This window comes from Manis pentadactyla, chromosome 2 (assembly GCF_030020395.1).
Source record: "Manis pentadactyla isolate mManPen7 chromosome 2, mManPen7.hap1, whole genome shotgun sequence".
NCBI lineage: Eukaryota > Metazoa > Chordata > Mammalia > Pholidota > Manidae > Manis > Manis pentadactyla.
Genome location: NC_080020.1, coordinates 114,923,048 through 114,944,666, shown reverse-complemented (window position 1 = coordinate 114,944,666; position 21,619 = coordinate 114,923,048). Strand labels below are relative to the sequence as shown.

At 40.9% G+C, this 21,619-nt stretch overlaps 1 protein-coding gene across 2 annotated transcripts in view; it reads right to left on the bottom strand.

Moving 5' to 3' along the window:
* ADAMTS12 (ADAM metallopeptidase with thrombospondin type 1 motif 12) overlaps window positions 1-21,619 on the bottom strand; it is a 327,971-nt gene that overhangs the window by 184,535 nt on the left and 121,817 nt on the right. For both annotated transcript variants that reach the window (XM_057496003.1, XM_057495999.1), the window contains exon 3: window positions 9,245-9,395. In XM_057496003.1, coding sequence (XP_057351986.1) covers window positions 9,245-9,395 — 151 coding nt within the window. The remainder of the gene's footprint in view (window positions 1-9,244; window positions 9,396-21,619) is intronic.

The window sequence follows — 21,619 nt, the reverse complement described above, 5'->3', positions numbered from 1 at the left end:
CCTCCAAGTCACCTGCCAAATCCGGCTTGGGATGGGGAGGACCACTGCCGTGTCTCTCCCCAAGACACTATGGGACACGCACTCAAGCTGAACCACCTAGGTGTGTGCCTAGGTTCTTGTGGGGACTGGAGAGCAGCCATGGAACACAGGCCTCCCCACACTGGTGCGACCTGGTCACGGCCCAGAGTCACAGTGGTAGAGAGGCTGGAGTGAAAAGTAAGAAGCCAGACAGGACCCGGACACCAAGGCCAGGGAGGAAGTGGCTGACACCCATCTGGGAAGGCAGGGAGACTGCAAGAGGCAAGAACGTGTAAAATCTAAAGCTCCAAGCCCACAGTACATGCTCCATCACTCCCACAGAATTTCATTTGCAAAGAACAAATTCAAAGATAAAATTATTAAGAATTTCAAGACTGTTACCATACAGTTCTGAACCCCAAGCACAGAACTTTTTTCTGAGTGTGACCCTCTGTGACTGAACCAGTCCCACACCATGAAGCCAGCTCTGACCAAACCTTATTGTTGTTAAGTACAATCTTCCATTGTTCATGCAGCATAAACAACTATTCATAGCTTGAAAGAACTAGAAGATCACTGTGCAGGTAGGCTAATGACAGACACTGCACTAATCTACTAAGGCCGCCATAACCAAGTACCACAGGCTGAAGAGCTTCAACAACAGAAATTTATTTCCTCACAATTCTGGAGACTAGAAATACAAGATCAAGGTGTAAATGAAATTCTGGAACTTTCTAATCTTTGGTTTATCAGCCCAGAAAGTACCTTAGGGATCCACTTCTCTGTCTTTGGAGAAGGATTTAGAGTATAAGGTGCACCAATAATTCCCTCAAATATTTCATTTTGAATCTAACAAATAAACTTTCTTCCCCATAAAGAAACAATTTTATGGTTATTTATGAAGTTTCCAGCTGCTGCACAGAAATGGGACTGTGTAGGGGTGGGAATGTTTGTTCTCCCAAATACTGACATCAATCAAGCTGTGGGACAAATATGTAGTTAACATTAGTTGTGGCCAAAAGAACACATTTGCCTTGTGTTAGTGACTCAGAGTATGCTTGGAATGCTTGGACCCCTAGCCCAGGTAAGACGGGTGTCTGTTCACACCTGTGGGATCCAGCTGCAAATATCATTCAGTTGTTCAATGGACAAACATTTACCAAATAATTATTATGAATCAACACTGGGCTTGATATTTAGGACACAAGTATCCTTGGTACTTAGGCTACAAAGATGAGTCAGTAGTGGAAATAGAATACACATTGAATAGGATAATCACTCATGAAGCAATGGTTCATTCCTTTACTCACTCATTCAGCATGTTCTAGATGTTTACTATGGCAGGCTCTGTCCTAGGCAGTGAGAATACAGAAGAGAACAAAATCAAGGACATATTTGCTCTCATGGAGCCTACATTCTGATTATAAACTAATAAATAGATAAATGGCATCAGATGATCACAAGTGCTGTGGGAAAAAAAAATAAAGCAGGACAGTTTACAAAGTGAAAATGGGAAAGTGCCTTAAATAGTAGTCAGGAGAGGCATCTCTATTTGGGTGATTTTGAACAGAGACCAGAATAGCATGAGAGAATAAGCCTTGAAGAAATCTGGGTAGTGGTGGTGGTGGTGGTGGTGATGCGGGGGGTTTTCCAGCCCCAAGGAACAGTGAATGCAAGGCCCTGAGGTGAGCTATTTAAAGAAATATCTAGCAGGAAGGGAAGGAGTGGGAGAGTGGGAGGAGGGAAGGCAGAAGGCAAACAGGGTCCATATCAAACTGCAGAGTGAGCTAGAGAAAGGGGCGCATCCGTCCTCCTAGGGCCGTCCATCCAGGGGAGGGGGCCTCCCAAGGAGCTAGCATTGGAAATGAGACGGAAAGAATGTAGAAATTTGCCTACCCCACCAGCGGAGAATCTATCCCCCACTTCCCACAGAAAGCTAAAAGCCACATGAACTCTAGGATCACAGATCAGTACTGGGTGTGCTAGTATGGCTGTGACCAACTGACTTGGCCCTCTCTTCTCATCTCCCAAGACATCTGCTCTTCTTACCTCTTCTTCTTACCTCCACCTACAGACCATACCTGCTCCTCCCTCCCAGATGGCTCCCTCTGGCCTCTATCTCTACTTTCCTGCCTGGCTTGATACTATACCACTGCATTCCCAGTTCCCAGAACAGAGCCTGGCACAGTGTAGGAACTTGGTGAGTAAATGAATGTCATTTGCTTTCTCTTATCTGTCTATCCATCCATCCATCCATCCTCTTTTTTATTTGAAACAGTCTCTTTCAGCAACAACCTCAGGCCACAAGTCCTGACTGCTGCGACATTTTGTCTCTTGAATACTCTTCTTGATCAGTGAGGCATCAGAGTAAACATTAAATCTCTTCAGGAAAGTTGAGCCTTCTTGGGGTGTTAAACTTGCTCCAGATAGGTATAATATAGGTATCCAGTAAGCTGCCAAATGCCTTATAGATGATCAACAAGATCAGTACTTCTAAATTCAACATTTTTGAGTGCTTACCCTGGCCAGGAACTCTGTCAGATCTTGGGGACACACCTGCAAATAAGTAGACACAACTCCTGTTCTTGTTGAGCTTATTGCTAGAGAAGGACACAAATATTCATCTATGATAAAGCCTGTGGAAGGGGAAGTGGCTGGTGATAAAAGTCACAGGAGAGGCATCGAATGCAGATTGAGGGGCAGTCAATGATTCTTAAAGGAAGTCATGCATGAGTCCCAACGATGAATAGAAGTAACTCAGTAAAGCATTTGGGGAGAACAAGTTCCACTTAGGACAGGGGGAACCTAAGTGCAAGAGCTAGAGGCAATGAAGAGCAAGGCTTCTCGAGGACTAAAAACTGGTCCAGAATGGCACAGGCTATATTTGGAATGATCAAGAGATAAAATTGGAGAAACAGGCAAAGGTCACACATAGAAGGAGCCTCTGAAACATTCAAAGAGCTGGTTCTTTATTTTAAGGGCATGACAAGCTTTTGTCATGGAAGAGTAGTGATCTGATTTGTATTTTAGAAGTATTTCTCTGACTTCTCATGGGAGGGACCAAGGGCAGGGAGACTACTCAGGAGGCTGTGCAGTGAAAGTGACAGGTTATGGTGCTGAAGCACAGTCATGAATGGGGGAAAGGCAGACAATTTAGACAACTATTTAGGAGGCAGAAATGACAGGACTTGATAATATGGGTTGATTAAAGACATAGGTAAAAAAGAAAAACCACACCAGGAGTTTGTTTGCCATGCAGAATTTTGAAGCTAGAGTTTGAGTCATTCATTGTTTTAAGGATAATACCTCTATCCTGTTAGGGCGCGGGGTGGCTCCAATGATGAGCAGACCAGAGTGGGAAGGAAAGATCAGATGGCAACTTAGGTCTCTAGGCAGCAGGAGGAAGTCAGAAGGCTGGCAAAATAGGAGAAGCCTCCTCCGGTCCCCACCCAAGGCCATGGAAGCACAGGAATGACCATGGGCAAAGCAAGGGGCTGCCACTCACCAGGATACCTTGCACATTTCCCTACAAAGTGATGGGAAGTGCAACAGAGCTTAATAGCTGACATCCCAAACAGCATTTCTTCAGAATTAGGACTTTCTGCACTACAAGAGAATCACCTTTTGGTGGAAACTGACCCTTAGCTCAAGTATTGATCCAAATCCTCCTCCCAGCTAAGAATGCACTCCACAGGGTTCTCTGCCCTTCCAAATTTTACCTGCACTGCAGTGCAGTCCTGGCCACTCAGACAGCATTTGCTCCGCACAGAGCATCGTGGTGGAGGTGAAAAGAGCAGATGTCATGTTTGCTAGGGAAGCTCTTTCCTGTTTGGGGACTGGGAGTTTATGCACCTGGAATGATGGAGGAAAGAGGCAAAGTGACAAGTGCTGAAGAAATGCAAAGAAAGGAATCACCATGGTGAGGTCAGTTAATGGATAAAGGCTTTTGACGGGATAAATGAGTATCTCAGAGCTATGAAGCAAGTGGGCTGAGGCATCTGTGCTCTGAGCTCCTATAGTCTTGTTCTTGATTTTACTAAGCAAATAAAACTAACTAATTTACCTTCCCATACATTCACACACTGAGTATTTCCCCAAATTCTCTCCAACAGTCTTCACATCCCTCTCACTTGTTAAAGCTTTGAGCACTTTACCAATCCTCCCACCAGTTCTGAAAGCAAGCAATCAAAAACCAGTTCGCCACCTCACTAAAAGAAAAAATAGAAAGCATAGAACAATTTAAATGTTAATTATCTCATAGCAAAGTATGGATCATTCTGAAGTGGTTATAATCATCAGGCAATCAGGTAATCAAGAAATTCAAGACAAGTATCAGGCAGGTTGTACCAAGAAAATTTGCTGTTAGCCAAGGAAAACTAATTGTGCATTTCAGACTCAATAGAGAATACAGTGGTCATTTAGAATCTTCAACTAACTGGATTTCCATGAAATCAGAACCATAACCCTCCTACATAATCTATCAGATCAGTGATCTGATATGCTAAGTAATTCTAATGAGCTGTTGTTAAATATCTAACACTGTTAGTATTTAATACTGTCTTGCACACCATTTAAAGAGCAACTCAAAAAATTTCCAGATGACTTAGATAAGATATTCACTCAAGACTTTGATTTCCTGAAATATGGTGGACAAGATACATCTGAAAAGCTCTCAGTATTAAGCACCTAACAATGCTTTCAACATAAAAAGCAGGGAAATCCTCAGAGGCCAAAAATAGGAAAAATAAAAATAAAAATAAGCAGAAATTCAGAGAGAAAAGTAAAAGGTATGGTGTGATGATCTTTATGTGTTGACATGGCCAGGCTGCAGTCCTGGTTAGTCAATCAAACACGACTCTGGGTGTTGCTGTGAAAGGCGTTGTAGGTATTTTGTGGATATAATTAAAGACCATAATGGGTTGACGTTAAGAAGATTATTCTTGATAATCTGGTAGGCCTGATTCAATCTGTTGAAACACCTTAAGGGCAGAGCTGAAGCTTCCCAGAAGAAATTCTCCCCACGGACAGCTGCTTCGGAGGATGCCTGAGAGCTGCAGCCAGCCCAAGGATTTTGGATGTGCCTAAACCAGTTCCCACTATCATGTAAAACAATTCCTTGCAATAAATCTCTTAATATATATTTCCTACTGGTTTTCCTTCCTGGCTGGACCATGGTTGATGCACGAAGCTAATTTATGATCTAGGGCATCTGCTGCTCCCTACTTTTGCTATGGAGAAAAGAGGCAAGTTGAGGACCCACAAAGGTGAAAAGTGAAATTAGAGACTAAGTGAAAAAGTAAATCAGAAAACAAAACAAAACGAAAAACAAGTGAGCAAACCTAAATTTGGCTCTCTGGACTTCAATTCAGTGTACCAGCAAGAAAACTATTCATGGAGAATCTATAGCCAGGAGCCATAGATTTGGGGTCCAACTTCACAACAGGATCTGTGTAACTTCAACATTAAGCAGAGAGAGATAGCGCCCATTTCCATCAGGCTGGCAAAATTCAGAAGTGTGAACACCAAATATGGGACAGAATATGGAATAGTGGGAACTCCCATTTGCAGCTCTTAAATATCAACTTGGAAAGCAATTTTGTGTCATCTGGTTAAGACAGATGTAAATATCCTGTTGATTTCATTCCACTACTAGGTACCTACCCTTGACAACTCTATGAACCTAATGTTCTAAGCAACATTCATTGCAATTTAATGTGTAACAGCTCAAACTGGAAGCAGTTCAGACCCACTCACAGGAGATTGGATCAAGTGGAAGATTCACACAATGCAGTACAATACAGCAGACAAAATGAACTGTGGAGATATGTCCTGGCACAAACATAATGTGGAGCAACAGAAAGCCCAACACATACATTAAGATTCCATTCCCTTTATGGTCTGACAGTATATTACAAAGATAAAACCAGGACTGGGTCCCTACTTACCTGTGTCTTATACCAGGCTACCAGCTTTCAAATTAAGAACCATTAGTTCTTACAATTGTCCCACAGAACCTATGGAGCACTAAGCAGAAAGATAACCAATAGATACCTGCTAGATTAATGAATAAATTTTGGTCACAAAAATGCAGGCCAGATACCAGACCCTGTATTTCTAGCCTAGAGTCCCGATGCATGAAATTCTGACCTTACCCGTCTGGACCACTTCCTGCCACAGATGACCCTGTGGCTATTGTTATCTGACCTATCTGACTAGTACTGATTCCCCTTCCTCAACTTCCTAAAACTATAGTTCCCTGGATATTTCCACCCAATAGCCATTCAAGTCCCAGTGTGATACAGTCTCAACAAAAAACCAAAGAGAAAGGAGCTTGTCATTGTCAATGAAATAAATTTTTGAAATTTTCACTAGATTCAATTCAGGCAAGCTGAATTTAACATGGATTCTAAAAAGTTGAAGAAAACAAGAACTTTGGCAAAGTTCAGCAAACAAGGATCAGAAAAGCAATCAGGTTAGGAAATTTTAGCTCAAATTAATCAAATCAATAACAAAACGGCATCATATGAAATTACTGGGGGCAAAAAAAGACTTAATTACATTCAGCCTTATTGATAAAGGACCCACTGGGAAATTCCTGGGCACCTTTCTATGTGGGAAATAAATATAATGTACATACTTTAGGGGATAGTAATTGATACATTTTTCTCTTCTGAAATACTACTTTTAAAGTACATCATTTTTCAATAGCAAGAGTGCTGCTGATTTGAACATAACAAAGACAGAATGCTTTACTCAAATAAGGGCATATATATATATATACCTTCCGGATATAATCACATTAATTCAGTCTTGCAACACCAACTGACCTAAGCATGAAGTGTACCTTAATGTTGGCTAATGACATGGCTACTGTCAGTTAATTCCATCACCTCTATAGGGTAATGTGCTATAAGAACACTGCAATTATCTGGTTCAGCGAGACCAAGTACATTGCATACACCAAGATTTTTAAATTCCTAATGGCATGTACACTTCAAGAAATTTACAAGCACATTCGATTATTCTTGAATCTCTGGCTACCATGTATTCATTGAATCATGCTTATTTGTCTTAGGAAGGGAGATGGTAACAAACAACTGACACTTCAACACCTATAAAGCCCACATTTCTCTTTTCTTTCTATCAGTGTTATGTAGACTAGAGACTAGTATACTCTAATGGGCTTTTGAGATAGTTGATGAAATAACATTTATTTATTTAAGGAGGACTTAAAGAACAAAAATGAGGGAGTATTTTAAAGCCCAAGGTATAATAGGATCTTGAGCTCAGAGTTTGGCTATATCTTGAACACCAACTACACTGATGCTTTTGAAAATTCACTCCATTCTCTAAGCCACAGTTGCTTCTTTGGTGAAAGAAAGAGGGTGCATTAGACACTATCAAAGGTCTTTCCAACAGGATCTTTCCAACATTCTGAGGTTTAAGTATAAGAGAGTAACTTTTAGAAGATGTGTATGGAGAAATTCACAATGCAAAGATAGTTCCAAGGTATGATTGATCAGAGAAGCTTTTATAGTAGTGGTAAGTCTTAATGTTGACCTAAAAACACAATAATAAAATGGTGATAAGCACCATGATTGTGGCCTCATGGGGGCATGACATTTATAAACCTTACTGGTTTCCTATCCATCCCTTCTACCTTTATGACTAGATATGTGCCCTTCTCAATTCATTGTTAATCAACTCTGCCTCAACAGGGGAGTTACACAGGAGAGAAGGTGTTCATGGTGGGTGGATGAGAACTAGCCTAACAACGTTTCACAGAGCAACTACACCTTCAGGAGTGTTCATCCAGCCAAATTCACTCACTGCCCTAGTAACTTTCTCTGCCATATTGATGACCCAGTGACCTAAAAACACATTGAATCCCACATACAAAGTATTATCCATCAACTAATCTGTAATAGGAATTGGGCAATTATTCAGGTGATTTGATCACTGACAAATAGTCCTAAACACTGAGACCAAGTTATCTGGACTGGTACTTTCATCAATCAAACCAGTCACATAGTCTGTTTCTTCTCTTCTCTTGGTACTTGCCAGAGGAAATTTAGACAGTAAATTACCTAGTTTAGGAGAAAGTTGCAATTAATTAAGGAAGCTTAACAAAGCTTCCTAAGTTATGGAATTTAAGCAGCTGTCCATTTTTGTGTACAGAAACATTATAGACTCAAATGTTTCTTATTGCTTGTGTACTCTGTTACAATTACAGAAGAAATTCCCACAGAAGTTACCATCTATTACAGGGTCTGGGTGAAATCCATAGGGAAATTCCTTATTCCCTGTCCTTTCATTCTCCCACTTGCAAAGCTCAAGTTCTGAGCCCCCTTAAACCCTTATCAGAATCTACCTGCCTTAATTTCTTCATCATCTACTTTCCCTTTAGGTCCATGGTTTCCAAATCCTTAAGAAACGTAAATAATATTATGGATTCCTTCTGTTAACTGTCCCCTGGCCCATTATTTTTTTCCTGGAAGAAAGGAGAAACCATACAATGTTTACAAAATGTCCCAATTTCCTGTAGCCCTTTATGCATGGACTATTACCTCCTACACATTAGAGAATGTGATGGTTACAAGAAAATAACAGGTCAGTTTATCTGAAAACTACCTGAAACTTTTAGCACAAGGCAGAGCGGAGTGGTTCAGATCATTCCCAGGGCACGGGAGCAGGGAACATAGTTCAGTGAACTATAAACAAACTACAGCCAAAAGTAAGTTAGCTGAATTCATCATCTGATAACATCGATATTTTCTTCAGTTTCTCTTCACACATCATTATCAACATTATCAAACATTTAAATCTTCCTTGATTTGGAGATTATGACAAGCTGTTTGATAATATGCCACAGTAATATATTATAACATTGATAATGCTAAAAACCATTGTCTTTAAGTTTAACTATCTTCGTCTAAGGGATTCAGAAGAGCTTTGTTTTGTTGTTTGTAAACCAATTCACCATTATGAACATCCTAGGAGTATCATCTAATGTGGTAAGGATGTGGGAGATGTGTTTTCCCTTTCTCATTGAGAATAGGAAGACTTGAGTATAGAGAAGTAAAATGATTTATACAAAGGTACATACTTTCTGGCAACAGAGTGAGGAGGATATAACAGATTTGAACCAGAACAGGTCATGTTCCAGTAAAACAATAATAGAACAAAACAAACTTGTCATTCAGTGAGGAGGTTTAAAGCACAATACCCTCCAATCCGCAGGCTGGCCTCATCGTGTCCGGACTCCTCCACCTCTGCCTCCTGTAAACGATGTGTGGATGGTACTCTCCCTCGACAAGAGGATGCTTTTTGACAGGCTCAATGAAGAAGTCTCCGTGTGGTAGATGGAAAACTCCAGTCTGTAAGCAGATGCAATACAAAGGTTTATTTGAAAAGAAACATAGTAAAGTGAAAATTACATAGATCATGATTCCTGAAGCTGATTAAGACAGCGCTTTCATAGTCTGCCATCTGATCTCACGGAACAGCTACACACGAACAGTTGAATGAAGTGTCTTCACAGTCATAGTTATTAAATGTTTGGGGCCCATGGATCCTTTTGAGACTCAAATGAAAAAGCTGCACATATACAAATGTATCCAAAATGTAGCATATTTTGCAGGTTCATGGATTCCCCTACCCCTAAAATGCATTGCTGGGTATATCTCTGGATCTTAAATTCAGCAACAGTGCTTTCTGGTACCTACGTTCCATATTCCCTTAACAACTTTTGTAGCCTTTACCTGTATGTGTGTAGTCCAGGTCACACAGCTGTTTGCCCTGAAGTGTTCAGTGCCATTCTACCCTCAAGGAAACAAAGAAAGATATTGCTAAATCCCTGACCTGAGAATGAGTTTCTAAGAGTCTATAGTGGAAAGCCATCTACCGGTTTCCAGGGAAAAGGGGGCTCTTATTTCACAGATATAAGAATAAGTGATATGCTGGAGAATGCTAGTCAATGAGTAACTCTTTTGGGGGTCAGGTCTAGAAGTCACATATCCTACAACTCTTTTCTCTTTAGGGAAATTTCTCAGTGCTGTGAAATAAAACGAAGATGTTATGGCCCCACAGGAAAAGACAGCTATGCAAGCTGTAAAGGCTCTAAATCAGCCAGGGCAACTCATGCTGTGGTGTGAAGATGCCATACAGCCCTTCTTGTCTGTGTTACCCAGATTGCCAGAGCCCCTCACCCATGACTGAGAAACAAAACATCCTTGAACATTCAAAGAAGTTACAACTGAAGGTGAGAGAGCCTGATTCACCCATCCCTGGAAGAATTCTTCAGGAGAATGCTGGGCAATCCTAATTCTTTCCCCTTCTCACCACAAACAGCACCAGAATGCACACCGAAAAGTTCTCCTAAGAATGAACTAAATGTATCCTGGACACACTGCTTTGCTATTTTAATGCAACCTCCTTCTTGCATGTATCTCCTGCTACAAAATGCATATAAGCTGCTTCAGACAAAGGGCTTCAAAGCAGTTTACTCAAACTCTCCCAGGTTATGGCCCCTCAGTAAGGGCCTCTGAATAAACTCTTTCTTAACACAATAGCTGTGTTGATTTCAGTTGACAGGGCCCATTTGAGATGTTTAGAAAACTCCTTTGCCAATAAACTTCTAAGATGGACTTAACTTTCGAAATATGAATTCTATATCAATGGAAAAAAGGTTTGGCCCTAGATGATCAGCGTGAGGCCTTCTATTGAGGTAATCAGGAGCTCAGTCACCAAAATTAAACTGGGTTCAAATCCCAGCTCCTCCACTTGTTAGCTCTGTGACTTTGGGCAAATGCCTTGCTCAGTTTTGTCTGCCTACTGAAAAATAATCGAAGAGTTAAGTGAATTAATGTATTCAAAGTTCTTAAAAAGGGGGGGGGGCTGGCTCATAGTCTTATCTATTATTAAGCACTTTCCAGATCTCAGATTTGATGTCATTTCATTGCATTAGGGTCTCCAGAGTCTATACAGCAGTTGAATGAATATTAAGTTTGCAAAAATAAACCTGGAAACACTGGGGACTTAGGGAAACTGTGAAAAGCTTCCAAAGTTCAAGCCCACTGCACCATACCTCAGTAAGCCAGGGCTGCTCTGCTCTGCAGATGAGTCTAAAGACAGGTTCATCAGCCCCCACAGTCAGGAGGCCAGTGGGGCTCCAGGCAAGGAGGCTGTTCTCTACTGGGCAGCCCTTGACTTGGGTGTTATTCCAAAATGTTTGCTTCACTGTACCAGTTAATATGACCAGATCTTAACATAAATCTCACAATTGGCCTCCTACTAACAATCTTTAAATATATTTAATAACAAGGAGAATAGAAAAACGGAACACTTTACTGGGAGTCAAAGAATAGCTGTGGGTCTTTGAATAGGTCATCCAACCTGTAAAATGGGGGTAATGCTTACTACCTCACTGCGCTGTCAGGAGGATCAACTGACATGGAGCTTATAAAAGTACCATGCAAACTACTGTACAAATGCAGGGTGGTAATATCTTAACTACCAACTCCAACAGCGGTTACATCTGAGTTCAAATTTGCAGACATTTCTTAGAAGACATGATGTTTTCTCTCAGTATGTTTCTCTGAGGCAACCTCTGGGACAGGAAGAAATGATGAGGTCCAGACTGCAATAAAATAGCTGCAACAGACCCATGCGGTGCTGAGCGTTGTTTCCATTTCTACCAGGGTCAGGTCCTCAGTGTGGGCTTGCTGCTAATGAAACTCATCTATTCTATGGAAACGAGTAGAAGTCCAGGATTCCTTAGGGACGGCTGCTGTGTGGTCCCTTCGTACAACTGCTATCAACCTAATATTGATGGCCTTGAAGAAAAATAAACCACCAACAAGAAGGATTTCTTGGTATTTCTTCAGCCTCAAATTTTGGACCCAGGAGGTGCAGAGAAACAGATAGGACTCTAGTTAAGAACATGAGAACATAATAACTATTTTATGGCAACATGAATAGGAACTTTTGAAAGCCAAACAAGTGTTTTCCTAAAGGCTTCCTTTCGTTTGCATTCCTCCACACAGCTAGCCTTGCCAGCACGTGCCCGGAAACCACCTTCTCAGCCTAAACATTTCTTAGAAGCTGGAAGGAAACCTAGGAGACTCACCAGCTGGAGGGTTAGCAGGACACCTGCTCACATGCAGGTGGAGCTGCTGGCCCCGGGACCCGAGGGGTGTGTCACAGAGAAGGGAACGATAGGAGAAAGGATAAGAGACCATGCTGCTTTGGGGGAAACTGAAATGGGAAGATTCCCTAGCTGAGCCCGGACCTCCTCTCTCTCCCAGCAAATAATCACAGAGTTTTGTATACCTGGTACCTAGGCGGCCACGGTTTATTGGTCTTGGCTCCTCTAACCAGAGCCAGGTCGTACTTGAAGAAATCAACTTCAGTTTGCTCTCCAAAGGAAGGACTAGCTCCACACTCTCCCTGAAGCTAACTGCCCAAGACAGTCGCTTCCCTGTGGCATCAGTTCTGGATCTGAACCAAAGAGGCACACTTCAGTCCAATCTTCTCTGCAACCCGTTCACCTCTCATATCTTTGAAGGGCAGTAGGAATGGACTTGAGGAAAAAGTATCCAATGCACTGGGGGCTTGCCCTCTGTTCTCAGAAGAACCCAGGCAGAACAAGCCCCAGGCAGAAGCTCCAGGACGACAAATGTGCCCCTTCGTCTCCTCTGTCACCTACTCTCCTCCTCCCAGTACACAACAGTCTCACACTAGCTTCACACACACACACACACACACATATATATATATATATGTGAATGAATACCAAGGCTATCTTGTAAAAACTGTTTTACATAAACTTTATTTTGAAGTACTATAAACAGAAAGATGTACAAATCATAACTGTAAAGTCACATAAACCTTTCATAGAAGAACACCTAGATGGAGAAGCAGAACTTCCCCTGCAGCTGTGAAACCCTGCTTCCCACCACGGTCAATAACACTTTCAAGGGTAACTGTTATTCTGATTTCTAACACTAATAAATTAGTTTTAAGCCTATCCATAATTCTTTACAAGTAACAAGCACTACGTGACACGAAAGAAAAAAAAAGTTTACTAGTTCATTTTAAGTGTTAGGGACTAGCCAACACAAAACATTTTAAGCAGGTGGGTTTCTCAATGCCCATTAAATCAGACGCTTCATATGGCTTTCTACTCATCAGACAAGCCCGGCTGGTGGGGATGAGACAAAGGGTTGAACTATCTTGGTGTGAATCGGCGGGCACTGAATCTCTGGTGCTGTCTGATAGGTAAGGGTAGGAAAGGACCTTCACAGACTCTTTAGAAACTATTTATTTCTCCTAGTCTCAGATGAAGAATAGCTACTGATGACCTCTCTTCTTTTCCTCAATTTCCACCAAAGTGTTAATCATCTTGATGTCTAATGATTTGAGGTCCAGTGGGAAATTGGCAGTGTCTAACAAGGAATTTGTGAATAGACTGTTCTAGAATCACAAAGCCTAAAGACCTTGAACAGTCACTTAACCTATACTGTCATGGGTAGATTCTAACAGACTGAAGAGAAAAAACATCAGTCTTATAAAGGATGTAGGAGGAAACTACTGAATCAGTTCCAACACTCAGCACTGTGTTGTACAGCTCAAAGAGGTAATGTTAACATAGGAAAAAACTGTGCATGGCACCCCTAGAATTGCACAATGGAGCAAAGGAGATGAAAAATTCATAAACTTGTTCTGGAAATTCCTTTTCATTTGAAAATTTCAGACGTTACCAGATCATTTTTTTTCTCTCCATGGTGATGCAGATAACATGAGTATCATATTTTGAAATCAAGAGATTACAAGTTTGTAAGAAAATTGGTTTGGGATAAAGAAGTACCCTAAGATACTCAATTCTACTGCATGAATGACTGGAAAATATATCACCCATTCCCCATCACATACACAGGAATGTGGATAAAACTGTGCCCCCAAAATAACCCTTACTGATTTTCAATCTGCATCTATCATGTGGTAGTGCTAAGAGCTCTAAGAAACACAGTGAACCCTGCCTTCAAGATTTACAACCCATCTAGGAAGACAAGGCTGATACCCATAAAACAGTAGAATAGGGGACAGCAAAGCCATAGCATTCTCATGCTGGGAGGGCATTGCGCTCACGTGGCCTGAGAAGCTGGTGCATGACTTCTGCTGGCACCAGTCCTAGAGGCCGACCTGAGTGCTGTGTCACAGATTCTTCCCCATAGCCCACAGCACCCTTGAGGAAGGTGGGGGTGGCACCTCTTTGGGTTCTAGATTCCAGTGCTGTGGTTCAGGGGAGACAGAGAGCAGGAGCACGCATGCTTTTAGAAGGCAGACAGAAGACTGAACTTCTACAGTCTCCAAAACACTGGCACAGTCCTAAAGCCATGACAACCTCCCAGAGTTCATTTCTTTTTTGTTGCTGGTTTGCAAGAGGCAAAACAACTTTTTATCATTTAACATGTAACCAGATTCCTAAGTCAGATGGTTTGGGATGACAGGAGCCTCAGAATACAGAGGTGAGACAGAACACTGGGAAGATTGTCCCAGGAATATCCCTCTAATGGGACACCAAGAGCTGCCTGACTGGTTCCAGTGGAGCCAAAGGGATATGGTAATGTCATCAATTCATGGAGATTTTGCATATTAGTCTTTGCAGCCCTGGTAACTCATGCAATTTGAGGAGATAAAGATCAGGCCAGGAAGACATTCTCTGGTGCATCCACCTAGTAGTTACTATGTGCCAGGCAGGTGTAACAATGCAGAACCAGTCCCTACCTCCTAGAACAGTGCTGTCAAATAGAAGTCCCTACAATGATAGAGATCTTCTGTGTATGCACTGTCCAATTCAGTGGCCCCTAGCTACATGTGGCTACTGAGCACTTGAGATGCAGCTAATTTAACAATAAAACTGAATTTTTAATTTCACTTAACTTTAATTATTATCTTAAATTTAAACAGCCACAGGTGGTTAATGGCTATCATATCAGACTATATATTTCTAGAGACTGCCAGACTAATGAAGGAGGCCTATAGGCACATGCATCACACAGTGATGAGCACTGTAATCAAGGGCAGATTTGAAGACTTGCCTTAAAAGATAAACAGAATGCAAAAATGTGACATTTAACTATAACAGTTTGCTTTTTTGATCGGGAGCCAGCCTGGAAATGCCCGTGTACTGCACACATTCTTCAGAGACCTGAAAGATGCACGTAGGTATAAAAAATGTGGCATTTGCCAAAACTAAAATGAATCATCAGGAGCAAATCTGACAGGAAAAGGGCTATGAAAAGGGGCTGCTGTTGCCCTGAAGCCAGAATGGAAGGGGTGTGGATATCCCAGGAGGCTGGCACTGGGCCTGCGATCATTACCAAAGTGGAAGCCAGGCTCCACTTTGAAAGGGATTTGTCCACCTGAAGACCCTGGAATATCGACCTACATGTCCTCAGCCTACATGCCCTCATGCCTCCCCAGTGTTCTTCAGAGGAGCCTGCCATACCCTAACATACAAAGGACTACATTCTACTCATTGGATGGCACTTCAGAGTCCAGGTAGTAGAAAAAAATATCCCTTCATTGAAAAAATAGATGAAATAGATATCACAAAAAATGTAAGATCAAAAAGTTATGACAAGATTAATAGAAATAGCATGAGCTGTGTGATCATGATCAAATTAGTTAACATTTTGAGCCCCAGTTTTCTCATCTGTAAATTGGGGCAAAATATATCTTTATTTGCAAGGTTGTAACTATCAGAGACAGTGCATATAAAGTGCCAAGCAGAAGGGGACACTCAATAAATGCAGAAGAGCTAATTTTATCATAGCATAGTCTACAGTAAGCACAATACAAAGTGTTAATGAAAGCAGGTACTCTCAAGTCAAGTCATCTGCTTGGTTCATCTCTTAGCTCCAAGTACCTGAACTCCTCTGGGCCTCAGGATCCTCTTCTGAAAAATGATGATGACACCAGGCTTTTTGCCAGGAGTTTTGGTAAGAACTGAACAAGGTAATACATAAAAATGACCCTGAACATTGCTTGACCTTCAATAAATGTTGCCCTCTCTATGGATTTCCTCAAAGGGATGGTGCTTGGACTTTAAATCAGTCATTTTGTCATCTTGAAGCATGGTTAACATAGTTTTTTATTTCTGGTTTCAGAAGAAAACCTGGTCACATATAGGTAGAAGTGTTGTCTCAATTAATATCTTTGCTTCTCATTTGATAGTACTCGGAACTGAGTACATTAATTCCATTAAAACTCCCAAGAAGAAAGACAAGTACCAAATGATTTCACTCATATGTGGAGTATAAGAACAAAGGAAAACTGAAAGAACAAAACAGCAGCAGAGTCACAGAACCCAAGAATGGACTAACAGTTACCAAAGGGAAAGGGACTGGGGAGGATGGGTGGGAAGGGAGGGATAAGGGTGGGAAAAAAAGAAAGGGGGCATTACGATTAGCATGTATAGTGTGTGTGGGGGGCACAGGGAGGGCTGTGCAACACAGAGAAGACAAGTAGTGATTTTATAGCATCTTACTGTGAAGGGGTATGTGGAGGGGACTTGGTGAAGGGGGGGAGCCTAGTAAACATAATGTTCTTCATGTAATTGTAGATTAATGATACCAAAAAAAAAAAAAAACCTCCCAAGAGCTGCTCCCACAGATGGACTAACTATTGTTCTTATGGAAGAAAGAATTAAGTCCCTGTTAGAAGAACAGCCACTCAGCCCAGTAAAGGGGATCTTCAAAAATTAAAAATGTAATTACCAAAGAAAATGAGGCATCAAATGGCCCAGTTACCTCTAATTATAGTTTGTAAAAGAATCACTTGGAAAAGTTACTAAAAACACAAATGCCCAATAGTCTTGCCCAGAGTTTCTGTCATTAAGTCTAATGTGATACCCAGGAATCTGCATTTTAGCAAGCACCCTGGGGTTTTTGATACAGATAATCCATGTATCATACTTTGAAAAATACTACACTATTCCAGTAGGTGGTTCTTGATTGTTTATCAGTCATCTTCTCCCATGTCAAACTGGTATAACACTCAGGATATGGAGAAATATTAGCAATAACCCCAGTTAAACACTTAGTTCATCTTAATCAAAAGAAGTTTCAGATATCATGATCTAATTAAGCACGTAGTTCATCTCAATCAGAAGTTTTGGCTGTAATGATTGTTGATTGCAGTTGAAGAATATTTCCCCAAATTTGAGGTTTGAGGAGAATACCCATAATACCTTGGCAGATCAGAGCAATTACAAGATGCTGAAAAACAAGTTTAAAACATTCTAGGAAGTAGCTACCCTCATCCAATAAATGTTTTGGATTTGAAATGTGAAATCATTTCACGTCAAGAAGAAAACTGTCAGCCTAAAAGAAGCTAGCCTGACACAAGTGCTGAAGAACTCTACCAAACTGACTTTCTCAAAAATTAAAACAGGAGTTTTCACTACCTCTCAAATCATGCATTCTTAGACAAGCTAACAAAATCAAGGAGCATCTGTTAAGAGACACTGTAGCAACCCAAAGCTCAGAACTTCTCTCTCACACTGTCTTCAGGGACCTGTGGGGGTCTCTGAGATGACAGTACCTTCCAAAAGGGTCTTTCTAGTCCTGAGCAAAAAGAGGGATGTCACAGATTCAAAGTCATTTCTGACTACTTCTACCAATAATCTTCTATCAGAATTTCTCTACCTTTGCTTATTTTTTTGCCCCTCTAAGCAGCAATCCATGCTTGTCATCACCAGAAAATGAGGAATCCAACTGAAAGGAAGGGGAAAAATTACCAGCACATTGGAAGCCAAGAAACATGTTATTAGGGAAAACAATGGGACAGAGCTGGCTTTGCAGAAGTGAAAGCACTTTCTTCCCCAGGGAGCAGAAAACCATGAGGGTGGATTTAGCCAAGACACAGCACTATCTTTTCATGATGCCCCAGGTCACCATTCTCAAACCAGAAACCACCTTCCACTGTAAGGCTGTAAAGCCCTTCCTGAGCTGTGGAGAAAATGGCCCTGGTCCTGCACGTCCCACCGTGATGGGCAGCCAGCCCTGGCAGGGGAGAGCTCCCACCCCTGGAGGGAGGAGGGCAGCAGCCCATCCAGACTGTTGCTATGGTCACCAAAGTGATCTTGACCTGAAACAGCATTCCAGGGATGTTTAACAATGGTTTAGGGCCAAAGGGGAATGTCTTCTGCAGTGGCTTAGTGATGAAAGTAGAACCATGAGGGAATTGCTAGCATGTTAACTTCACTAAGTGCCACCACAGAGAAGGGCTTTGAAGAGGAGGTTCAGTGTGAGATGAAGACATGAATGTGATCATTGACAAATATTTATGTCCTCATTACATCTCTAAAGCAGAAAGATAAAATCTACCTTGCTGAGGGCTCATTCATTAAAGACTAAGTCAACACTCACTGTCCCACTAATGTCACAATTACAGCAGAACTAATTTATTTGAGCTTTTTGTAATCCTCCACTATCCTGGAAGGGTGGTTAGTCTGGGTGACTAACATTTTTTGGCCAAGGGCAAACAAAATTTTCCTACTTAGTAGAACAGACTAGCACATCCTTGAAGACAGTATTAAAGTGGTAGGGGGAAGGCAAATAGCAACTGAAAAAGTCCTAAATAACTGTGTTTAAGGAAAAAAGGGGGAACTTGGGAGTCCTGGAGATAGTCTAGTGTAGATAAAGTAGCATCTGGAGATGGACAGCCTGGAATGGAGAGGATCCATACAGGGCGATGCACCAGCTGGAGGTCAATGTGAAAGATCTGCAAAAAGAAAATGGGGATCTATGCTTGGAGAGTGACAGTAAATGTACAATGTAAACTCCTTTACCATTTTCGCCTATTAAATCTTCAGTAAAATAAACATTGTTCTCTCAAACTTCAGTGTGACTGGAAGTATCTGTCTTCCTCTAAAGATGGCACAGGAAGAAAAAGAAAGCAGAGTCACTGAAGCAACACATCTGAAGAACCTCTTTTTCTCTGTGAGTACCGGGTAACATCATCTGCTTAAGGCAAGTAGGAAAGGCAGCTGGGAAACTGCTCTGAGCAATGGGAGAAGGCACCAACCTTTTCTGGAACCCAGCTGAAGGCTCAGCTGAGATGGTGAGTCACTGAGAAGTATGTCAAAGGAAATGACAAGACAAATGCTGAAGAGGTTGTGGTCAGAAAGGGGAATATTAAGGTTTAAACACTCAGAGTTTGAAAAGCAAACCAGTTGTGTTAGGCTGAATACTGCCCCCAAAAGATACCACATCCTAATTCCCGGAAGCTGTGAATGTGTTACTTTACATGGTAAAAGGGACTTTAGGACTTTACAGATGTGCTTAAGAATATGAGATGGGCAGCTTGTTGATTCAATGCAATCAGAGGTGTCCTTATAAGAGAGAGGCAGGAAGAACAGATGGAGTAGTAGGAGATGTAAGGCACAAGCAAGGGGTTGGAGTGATGTAAGGAAGGGGCCACAAGCTAAGGAACACAGATGGCCTCTAGAAATTGAAAATAGCAAGAAAAAAGAAGGAATGTAGCCCTAACAGCATTCAATTTTTACTTTTGACCTCCAGAACTGTAAGAGAACAAATTTGTGTTGCTTTAAGCCAATAACCAATTTGTTAGGAGCCTTAGAAATTCATATACCTGGGGAGTGGTCATGAGATGGGTCACCAAAGTTAAGTCAGAGAACCTAATCAGAGAAATCTAGGGAAGGGAAGTCAAGAAGGGTAAGTAAGGGCCATGAGGTTAAGATGTTGGCCCTAACCCACAGTAAAAAATACGTTTCTCACTGCAGCCCCAGTATATAACCTAACAAACATTTCTGGAAAAAATGCTTACCTCTTTTCCTATGCAGAAGCATTCTGACATATTCCATTCTGTGTTACTCTTTCATTTATTTTGTATATTTTGAAAAGGACTGGAATGTTTTATTTTCCTTTTATCTTGAAATAGAGTTGGCATACAATATACTGGTTTCAAATGTGCAACCTAGTGATTCAACAGTTATATACATTACTAAAGCCTCACCACAATAAATGTTGTTACTATGTCAACATACAAAGAAATTACAGTATTACTGACTATATTCCCTATGTTGTACTTTCATCCTCATGACTGACTTATTTTATAATTCAAAGTCGTAATTCTTTCCTTCACCTTTTTCTCCCAGAAATGAAACTGGATCACTATCTTACACCATACACAAAAATAAACTCAAAATGGATTAAAGACCTAAATAGAAGACCTGAAACCATGAAACTCCTAAAAAAAGACATAGACAGTAAACTCTTGAACATCAGTATTAGTAATTTTCTTCCAGCTTTGTCTCTCCAGGCAAGAGAAACAAAACAAGAACAAACAAGTGGGACCACATCAGACTAAAAAGCTTCTGCCCAGCAAGGAAACCATTAGCAAAAAGAAAAGGCAACCTACTGGAGGACATATTTGCAAATGATATATCCAGTAAAGGGCTAATACCCAAAATATGTAAAGAACACACACAACTGAACATCAAAAACTGAAAAACCCCAAAAACAAAAAAAACAAATAACCCAATTAAAAAAATGGGCAGAGGACCTGAACAGACATTTCTCCAAAGGCAACATTCAGATGAAGATACTCAACATCACTAACCATGGGGAAATGGAAATCAAAACCACAGTAAGATATCACCTCACACCAATCAGAATGTTATTTCATTTCATTTAAATTCTGGTTCAAACACACTAAGTTGATTTTATGTCCATATAATGGGTTACAACCTGGAGATTCAAAAACACTGACATAGTGAGGAGAGTTTAGACTTTATTGCTAAATCTAGATCTGAGTTCTTATCCTAACTCTATGCTCTCTTTCTCACTACCCTTGGTCAAATTGGTTAATTGATAAGCTTCAGAATCTTCCTATGAGAAATGGGGAATGCCTACTTGATAAAGCTGTTTTGTAGGATAAATATATTATGGAACAACACCTATTACAGTGGCTGGCACAGAGCATTAATTCAGAAGTAATAGCGGCATCTTATAAAACCAGAGAATCTTAGCATCATCTTAAGATTCTTACAGGGTTCAGATTTTCAGCTGATACTGAAATTGCCTCCTCAACACTCATACACACCACAAATTCACTTCTAGTAATAGGCGACTATTTCTCAATAGACTATTATTGCTAAACTATTTTAATTATTAGAAATCACTTCCCTTTATGGTGTTAAAATCTGTGTTCCTATAATTTCCACCTATCATCTTAGTTCCGCTTTCTGGGGCTATCATCAGAACACGTCTAATATCTCTTATACTTAATACCTACTTAAATATATTGCATAATATTTATCGTGTGCCACTAAGCCTTCTCTTTTCAGGCTATTTCCATTTCTTCTGACCATTTTACATTTCATTTCCATATTGTCCTAATCTTTCAGCGATCTGGTTACTCTCCCTAGAACCATACTACAACTTGTCAATATTTCTTCTAAAATGACACCAGAATTGGACATTCAGAGTCCAGCACCTCAATGCTGTCAGCGATGGAGAAATCAAATAGTGGAAAAAGTGTATATATTTTTTCATTCACAATAATCAGTCCT